This window comes from Pleurodeles waltl, chromosome 4_2, assembly GCF_031143425.1.
Source record: "Pleurodeles waltl isolate 20211129_DDA chromosome 4_2, aPleWal1.hap1.20221129, whole genome shotgun sequence".
NCBI classification, from domain to species: domain Eukaryota; kingdom Metazoa; phylum Chordata; class Amphibia; order Caudata; family Salamandridae; genus Pleurodeles; species Pleurodeles waltl.
In genome coordinates this window covers 900,300,224-900,310,328 of record NC_090443.1, presented here as the reverse complement: position 1 = coordinate 900,310,328, position 10,105 = coordinate 900,300,224, and the positions used below count along the sequence as shown (strand labels likewise).

The window sequence follows — 10,105 nt, the reverse complement described above, 5'->3', positions numbered from 1 at the left end:
TTTACTACCATGATCTCCCAAACAACCCTACTAAATTCTCCCTCATTTATCTCACCTTTGACTCATCCAAAACCCCTCCTGCTACTATGATCTCCCTAACCCTTTCAACAGACACTTCCCTCCTCCATTTCTCCTTTACTCATCCCAAGCCTCATCCTATTACTATAAACTCCCAATTAACACTTCTGGATTCTTCCCTCCTCTATCCCTCCATTATTCTAGTCAATCCAACTAACAAACTCACATATCCTCTGCTCAAATGAACTCATAATAATACTAATACTGTACTCATATTTCCCTATACTAATCCACCTCTAATTCCTCTTGGGTTCTGGGGTAGCGTGCTATTTGCCGAAACGCGCTTCGACGCCTCATCAGGGGTAGTAAGCGCTATATAAATACAAATACAATTAGCAATGAACTATTGTGGCCTGGGCGTAGACAAATGATGAAATTCACCAAATAACCACAGAGAACCATTTCACCTATAAAGCTCTCAAAACATGTCACCAAACGTCCCCAGCAGTCAACAAAAACCAAGAATACCATTTCCTTTTAGACTGAAAACACTCCCCTAGTAGGTCCAAGCCCCCCAGTTAAATATTTAATATATATAGTAGGAACCTCAACTCTGGAATGTAGCAGCTGACATCAGAGTCTACAACCCCCTCTTTCAGCTACAAACAAATCAGACGGACAAAAGGCAGGACAAAAATAGAAAAAGCTATTTAAGCAACTAACATCTCTAACTTTGCATCCCTCTTTTATGTTATTTCAATCAGATACTCACACAACTGAATAAGCCACATTATAGATGCATGGTTTAAAAATGGTCAAGTGATCCACAAAGTAAACCGTTATGTAAAAAAGAAAACACACCCTGAGTGTCACATACGTTGTAGAGGTGGCAAGTCCAGAGCAACACGAACAGGGAACGCTCTTGGGACTTGCACACGGCACCTAAAACCATACACCTGTTTACCTGTGCTGGCTCAGGCTGCAGTTGCTTCAGACAGGGTAACAGTGCAACAGTGGTGACATAAAGGTGGTATGTAAACACTAACAAATATCCTGAATGCAGATTATAATTGACCCTGGTGGAATGGCATACTTTGTGCAGTTACAGATACATTTTCTTCTTTGGAACAGTACCTTTTGTAAAACTGCTTTAAGACATCAGGCTTAAAGAGAATCAACAGAATGTTAATAGATCAGCAGTGTTGTTCCTACCATCCTTGTTTACTCCTAGCAAATTTCTAATAATTTGTGTATACTGTATAAAAGGTGTTATCACTGCTTTCAGATGGAAACATGGGCAAAATAAGTGCAACTCCTACACTCATTCCAAAGAAATGAAAGCATACCACATAGGTAGAACATTTTAGCAGTCAATTCAATATAACTGCAAATTTATTTTATATTTCTAATATCTCTGCAAAAGGTACAATTTCTGAAAGCCAGACTCTCAGTTCCATTACATTAAAAAAACTTTATAAAAAAAGTTCTCATAAAACATAAGAGAGAATGTGATGATGGTAATAAAACATCCGAGGGTAAGATACAGTGTAATGTTAAGATTGCGTGATCATCCCAAGAACAGGTAGTCTATCCTGAGCATGTATTCTTTCTGTGAAGGATAACAAGCACATCCACACTTCAAAATAGGATTACATCAGTTGGCAGTGAAACCCCTGTGCTGTAAAATAAATGTAAATTGCAATGTATAACATACATTTAAAATCAGGTAGCTGTCTGGCAGTAAAGAAATGTTATCAGAACTTTGCTTCCCTGGATGCTTGGACAGACCAGGGGCAGTGGTGTTGGAAATCGCTTCAAAAGGGGACTGTTGATTGACTTCACCACCAGAGCAGGTGATGAGCATGATACATCAGTTTGTGGGTACACTATAGTCATTTATTCAGATTTCTACAGTAGAAATAATTCACATAATGTATTTTAGAGCTACAATTTGTGAAAAAAAAACAGAAAAATCACAGCTTTCCAGTCTGTCTGAAAGACATTTGAGGTCTTACTGAATGTGAGCTTCATTTACTATTCTAACATGTCCTATTTCTTAAATTACAAAGTACTATGTACCATACACAAAAGTGGATATACATTTAGAAACAAATGCTTGGAATAGGTAACATTCAATGAGCTCGAATATATTTAATCCATATCCAACAACTTTATGAAACTAGAATCAAAACAGAATATATCTTCAAAAACAAATAAATTAGTGTGGGCAATATAAAATTATAAGACCAATCAAGGCTAAATGGGACATGGCAGGCTTCACAGGTAGTAAATACTGCTACTCTGTATGGGCTTACCCCCTCTTTAAGAGCTCATTCAAAAATGTCAAGCTGGCCGGGAAAAAGCGAAGTCACCAAAACAAATAATAATTTAAAAACAAAAGCAAAATGGTGGTGGTGTGGGGCTCCAATTAATAGCTGGCATGTGTGTTGTGATATTTGTTGTGTACACATGTTCAATGTTGGTACTTACAGTGGTAACACAAACTAAACTAAAAGGAGTCTTACAAAGTGACCCAAATTTCCTTGCAAGTATATCAAGACGCTTTGCAAGGATGAAGGACCATAATAGCTTGAGGCTGGACATAACATCTGTTGCGTCTAAACACTGCAAGCATATCGTGATTTGGCATAAAATGCTAGCTTTACCAAATAAAGACTAAATGCATATGGGCCCATTTCTCGAAGGAAGCCACGTTTTTGGAAATGAAGTAAAAAATGACCAACTATAAGGCTCACTAGTCCATTTAGCAGCTGAGGATTTTCAAGTGATGTCACGTACTAAAGAAAGGAGCAACATAAAAAGATCTAAAAATGATTTAACCATCATTTGAACTATTGGGCCTGGGGTATGCACAAGAAAGAGAGGAAGGGTACATTAGGTAATAGACAGTATCTTCACTAAATCCAAATCTAGGTTTCTTGAAATCTCTTGAGGCACACACGCATGAACAGGCCAAAACAGAGTTATGTATAAGGCAAATTTCCTATCACACTATATTTAGTTAGTTGCATTTTCGATGGAACAACCAAGGAACTAAAGCATATATGTGCTTGAACTATCAAAACACAAATAGGGACCACCATCTCCTATGGTGTGGAACAAATACACTTTGTATCAGTTATCGGAAAGGCTTTAACCTATAGATATTGGACTATCAGGGGATTGCAAAACTCTTGGCAAGATACCAGGCATCTGGTACTGAGCTCTTTCTAATAATATTTAAATATTCACATCACGCACAAGAGCAGCTGCGCAAACTGCAATATTCTAGAAAACGATTCCTAAACTGAACCTGTACTGAGGCCCAAGCAGAAGATGTCAATAAATATCTTGCATATATGTCAAACCAGTCTTCAAACAAAACCTTACATCCATCTAAAAGTTGGAAAGTAAAGCAAAACAAAAAGCGTAAGCTTTCTCTTACAATACTGATAAAAAATATTTTTGGCTGAGAACATCCCATTTATTAATTTTTATGCCCTTATAAAATAGATGGCAAAGTAAGAATTCAAACAGAGAAATAAAAAGACATATGTATATGAAACTGCTGGCTTAGCTGGGTGTATAAATGGACTGTACAGCATTCTCGTTTCAAAGTAAAGGCAAAAATTTCCAAGATCTCTTGGTGAAGAAGGGCGTCAAAGAAAGATACATTCTACTTAACATCACCACAATTAACAGTGCATTAATCGTAACAAAAGCCAGATGGTAAGAAAGCAACAGTCATACTGTTTCATAAATCTAGTCGAATGTACATTTTCCACTCATCTATACAACGCTGTAAGCATATAGGCTCAAAACTGTGTGTAGCTTTGTTTATACTTTATTTAATTCCCAAGACTCTCCAAAAGGGCCGAAATTGGTAACAATGGAGTTAATTGACAGAAGATGGTGGTATTGATAGATGTCATTCTTGAGGAGCTGTGCGTCTGGCTTGTCTAAGGTTTACTAGTCCTATGATCGTGTTTAGGTTATTCCTTTGCTTCAAGGAAAAGGGTTTCCTGAGGATACAGCTTTAAGTCCATCAGCGACTTATTAGGATCATACTGAGAGACCTGGAAAACAAAGCACAGATATACAGAAAATTAGAAAAGTGCTACACATCACATGAAAAAATCTACAGCTTGGTAAGGATTTTAGCCCTTTCAAACATAACAGGAGCCTGAAAGGAAAATTTTCAGGAACCTATGTTGTTAAGCCTCAGTAAACTGCATCGGCGGCTTTGGCATGCAAGAAAATCATGCTTCTTGAATGGGAAGCAGCATGCATTAGGCATTCTGGTGAGGGGTGGAATCACTGCTTTCCTGGGCCCCATAATCTGTCTGAGCCAAGTAAGTGCAGGGCAGATTGTTCTGGAGCAGGTCAGGGTGTTTTTAATTCCGGTATGTCACCAGTCCATGATAACTAATGCATACAAAAGTCTTCCAGTTTTCAGAAGGCAGCAGGGCCAAAGGCATACCCTCTTTGACCTGCTGCCACCCCCTAGGATCTAACCTTAGCTTTGACCGACCAAGCCTGTAAATTTTATTACTTGGTTTACTTCAAGTTTTTTCAGGATTGTTCTCGATTAGTATGTGTTAAATTGTTTTGATGTAAATTGTGCAAATAATATTAGCTAGGTTGTGGCATTTTTATAAATAAATGTCACACACTGCCGTGTTTTTGGATCACAGAAAATTGTTAATATTCATTCTAAGAATTGTTGACACCTTTTTTCGCGGGCTTTAGGCCGACAGTTTGGGCTAGGGCTCTTGTCTCCCACACGAGTAGTTCACACGGGCAGGGATGATAGGTCTGAGCTGAAGCGCAGGACGTATGAGGGCCTAAGATTGTTCATCACTGGGTGGAACGGGCTTCTTTTGACTAAAAGGCGTTCTTTGAGATGGAGCAGTCTTGAACAGCTTTTATTCAATGTGCATTGCAAATTTTGGCAAAGTGATTTACTGTATTTTATATGGATTGTCTATATTTTGAAGTAGTCTGTAACATGTAATAAGTGTTCCAAAGATTAACACTATATATATGCTTTTTTCATGCATTGGTTTAAAACGGGGCTATTCCAGGTATATGGCATAATATCATTAAATAGTAAGGAATGACATAACAGCATCAAGAATTCACCCAGCCAGGCAACTGATTTTTAGAACTGATGCAGGAATTCAGTCTGGTCCTGCTGCGTAAGAGTTTATTTCACAAATTACCCTTTTTTACATCTTAGCCATTCATTAAACAAAGTAATTTGTGATCAACAAAATGCAAAGGAGTTACTTGTAATGGACTGGTGGGAGGGTTGAATTGCTGGTGCAAGAAAGAGTCCCAGTATTATAACACCAGAGAGCACTAAAATCTCTGCTTTTGATATTATTAATTTCTCCGACTAATTCATGATATTTTTCCATTTAATAGACACTTTATGAACTGTCCTGCTTCGTCTAGGGACTTTTAACACCTCTCCAGACTTCCCTAGCCTTATTCTATTTTGTAGATGACACATTCCCCGTGTTCCTGAAAAACAAGCTCTATCACACCAGTGTATTTTCCAGGGTAGTCTGAAGTTCTGAGAATTTCTAGAAGACTGTGAGAAGTAGCTAACGAGGGATACAATCTCTTTAGAAACTAAAACCTCATAAGCCTTTAAAAACTGGCCAATATGTCTGATTGCACAGGCATCGACATTTAAGAATTGAGACCTTTTAATCTGTTACATTTTCTGCAGGGAAACATTAGCGTTAATTGCTGTGGCACTTCATAGGAATACATCCCCGGGAAGGCACAAGAGCAAGTAAATTCTACTTTGAGATTGGAACACAGAATAAGAAAACCTAGAGAATAATGGTCTCTACTGTCCAAAATTAGTACCTGAAATTCCGAAAGTCTATAAACATACTCGATAGAAACAAATATGTGATCAATTGTAGCTTTGGGGGTTACCTACAGACTATTACCCACAGTCTAAGGTGACCTCTGATTGGATCTGGTGAAAATAGCCAGACTCAATCCGGGGATTCAAGTACCCAAGATCATTATAAAAGAATTGGAAAAATATAACATAATATTATGTAAATCTAGATTTAGTTAATGTATGGTTTGACAATTAATGTCATTTATCTACTCTATAAATATTAATTACACCAAAGGGAAAGTTAATTTTATAACTTCCCTGAAAGATAATAGCACAAGCTAAAAACACATCACTTGAGCTGTCTAATGGGAAAACATCTGAAAATCCTTGTAAAAACTAATATGAGAAGGCCTCCTGAAAACTGTTTTACCTTTTTTTTCAAACTTCTACAACAAGGCTCTATCTAGTAAATGTCACTCCTGGAAGTATAGGAATGATGTTTATTTCGACATTTGGGTGCGTTTGGTTGTATTCCTTTTACTTTGTGAAACAACTGCTCTAAAAGAACAAGTTACTTACCTTCGGTAATGATTTATCTGGTAGAGACATATTCTAGTTGCAGATTCCTTATCTTAGAATTTCCCCCAGGCGTCAGAATGGATCCAGAGATTTATTTATTTTTTTCCAGCAGTACCCTTGTGTGCCATCAGGTGGCGTCGTTTGACTCCGCGTCCGTCATTGGCGCCTTGGTCGCCATGATGACGTTGGGGTCATATATAGGTGCCGTCTAAGTGGTGCCAGCTTCTTTTCACGACTTTCCACGCCAAGGCGCAGAGCCATGAAGAACACTGAAAATGGTGTGCCAGAACTAAGGCCCTGAAAAGGGAATCCCTGTCCCTAGAAATCAGTTTGCAAGTGGGGAGGATGGGTGGGTCAGTAAGGAATCTGCAACTAGAATATGTCTCTATCAAATAAATCGTTACCAAAGGTAAGTAACTTGTTCATCTGATAGAGACTTCTAGTTGCAGAATCCTTACTTTGGAATAGATACCATCCTCGGTGGTGGGATGCGAACCAAGATCATACTAAAAAGTCCTGCAGGACCGAGCGACCAAAGTAGCAGTCTCTGCGGACCAGACAGTCCAGGCAGTAATGTCTTGTGAACGTGTGCAGCAGTGCCCACGTTTCTGCCTGGCAAATATCCAGGACAGGAACGCCGCGTGCTAACGCTGTGGTAGCAGCAGTTACACTGGTGGAGTGAGCGCGTAAGCCCTCAGGGGGTTGCTTCTTTGCCAAAGCGTAGCACAGTTTGATGCAAAGGAGTACCCATCATGAGATGGTGCGCTTCTCTACCACTTTCGCTTTCTTTGCACTCACATATCCAACAAAGAATTGATCGTCCACCCGGAAATGTTTAGTATGATTGAGGAAGAACACCAACGCTCTTTTTGGATCCAGACGGTGGAGCCTCTCCTCTTCATTAGAAGGAAGTGGGGTGCGTAAAAAGTAGGCAAAGTGATGGATTGGCCTACATGAAAAGGCGTAACAACCTTGGAAAGGAAGGAGGACCTTGTACGAAGCACCACTTTGTCAGGGTGAACAGACAAAAATGGGAGTTTGGAAAAAAGAGCTTGAAGCTCACTCAAAAGGGCATACATTAAGTAAGTGAGGACCAGGTTGAGAATGTAGGAGGCTGGCCTGGTTTGTAGTGTCTACCTAAGGTACTTACACCTTATACCAGGTCTAGTTATCCCTTATTAGTGAAAAGTAGTCAGTGTCTAGAAGCCAGGCTGTCTAGAGGTAGCTGCAGTCAGAGCAGCCAAGGCTGAACTAGGAGACATGCAAAGCTCTTCCAATACTACTGTAGCCACATAGTACTTACAAAAAAAGACAATACTGAGTGTTACCAAAAAATAAAGGTAATTTATTTTAGGGACACAATGCCATATATATCTTAGAGGCTATACTCCCTTAGGAGGTAAGTAAATTACACAATATATACACACTAGTAACCAAAAACAGGTAAGTAAATAGTCAGAAAATAGTGCAAATAGTGAAAATCACCATAGCTTGCAATGGGCCTAGGGGGAACACAAAGCATATACTAAAATAGTGAAATGCAAAATTCGGTTTCCCACCTAGGTAAGTGTAATGTGGAGAGGGGCGCTGGGAGTGTAATAAAACATCAAAAGGTAAGTAAAATACCCAATCCCAGAGCCCAGGAAAGCAAGAGTAAAACACAGCAGGTTTCCTAACACACACTACAAGTCGTGGTAGAAGAGACTCCAAGAAACAGAAGAGACTGCAAGACACCAACAGTGGATTCCTGGACCTGAAGACCTGTGGGAGAAGGGGACCAAGTCCAAGAAGCACCGAAGAGTCCAAGGAGAACAGGAGCCCCTGCTAACCCGGATGACAGTGCAAAGGGAGAACCACCGGTGAGAAGGCAAAGTCAGTATTGCACCAAAGAAGATGAATATGGGTTCCTGGTTGGTGCAGAAGATGTCCCACGCCAGATGGATGAATGCAGTCTGGTATGGATTGCTGCATTCCGCCAACAAGCCTTGGTAAACCCAAAACTTGTGTTTCGAACAAAATTGGCGCTGCCCGGGCCCAAGAAGGACCAGGTCAGTTCTACCCACGAGGGGGGAAACAGAGGGGGCTCTTAGCAACCGAGACAACTCTCAGAAGACCAGGCAGCACGCACAGGAGTCCCACAGCACGGGGTCAAAAGAGTTGCAAATGGCGGTCATCGCACCACTACACAAAGGGATCCTACGCCGCCGGCGAACAAACTCAGGGAGCTGAGCGTCCAGGATTGAGTGCTGGGGACCTGGGCTAGGCTGTGCACAAAGGAATTCTTGGAAAAGTGCACAGAAGCCCTAGGAGCTGCAAAAAATGCGGTGCACATGGGTACTGTCTGGCACGGGGAGGCAAGTTCTTACCTACACCGAATTTGGACAGCTGGACCTTTAGACAGTCAGGGTCACTTTAGTCCACCACCTGTGTTACAGGATCCAAGTTCGTTGTCAGGAGCTGGGACCCAGAGTACAGATCGTCACTGCAGTGAGGTGCCTGCTAAAGCAGGGAGGTGACTCCGTCACTCCACAGGAGATTCCTTCGGTTCTTCTGGTGCAGGATGAAGACAGACAGTCCTCGGAGCGTGCACAACCTGGAAACTGTTGCAGTTGCTGGCAGGAGCTGAAGTTACAAGGCTGCAGAAGTCATCATAGGTCTCTTCGGATCGGTGTGTGGCACGGAAAGAAAAGAACTGATTTCACTGCGCCGAGGCAGCGCCTATGTACGACCACGACATCATCACAGTGACCACGACGGATGTGGAGTCAACCAACGCCACCTGAGGGCACACAAGGGTACTGCTCGAAGAAAAATCTCCGGATCCAGTCTGACGCCTGGGGGAAATTCTAAGGTAAGTACTCTGCAACTAGAAGTCTCTATCAGATAGTATCTTTCACTGAATGGTTAATACCATTTAATTACCTTAAAGGGATATGCAGATAATAAAGCAACACACATCAGTATACAAAATAAATGGGTAGTTGGTTACAGTTTTGGGAGATTGCTGAGTAACTGGGTACTAACTCAATTGTGTTAACACAAGATGAATGCTGTCTGGAGAGAGGGAATATTGATTTATCCTTTTTGCTTCTAAAGGACAACACTGGATGTTTTAGTGCATGATATGATATATGATACATTAATGCAAAAGCAGATAACATTCTGTTGTTCTATGCGACATTTAAAAAGAATGCCTGTCACCTCATCAGTTCTGTGGCAAACATGTGACTCAGTGAGAAACCATATCCTAAGAGCTTGTCGGACCAGTGTTCAAGCCATGCACTAAAGCTCCAAGAGCCTCAAGCTCCTGCAGTCTGAGACTGCTTTGACCATTTTGTTTGAATGAAAAGGAGAGATATAAAATAAACAGTCCATCAATACAACACAAGAGTATCCCCGTTGAATCTCGGCCTCTCTTGACTTGGAGAAGTGTAAGGGGGGAGATATCCATTAATAAAATGAGTGTCAGTTCTTGGAACACACAGAATAAATCTTTCCTAGAACAATGTTAGAACTCCCTAACAGGTCAGATCTGCTGGAAAGCTTTCCAATCCTATCAGAACGAAGGCTGAGGAGGCATAATTTGAAACTGAGCAACTCTGCTCAAGGAGAGTATAACATTTTTCGCTGTAGCTATGCTTTCTC

General features: G+C 40.7%; 1 protein-coding gene across 2 annotated transcripts in view; it reads right to left on the bottom strand.

The window, feature by feature from the left end:
• Positions 1-1,375: 1,375 nt before the first annotated feature.
• The window catches only part of FAF1 (Fas associated factor 1), a 1,413,415-nt gene continuing 1,404,685 nt past the window's right edge, over positions 1,376-10,105 (bottom strand). For both annotated transcript variants that reach the window (XM_069232690.1, XM_069232691.1), the window contains exon 19: positions 1,376-4,094. In XM_069232690.1, the coding sequence (XP_069088791.1) occupies positions 4,011-4,094 (84 nt within the window). In that variant the 3' untranslated portion in view covers positions 1,376-4,010. The remainder of the gene's footprint in view (positions 4,095-10,105) is intronic.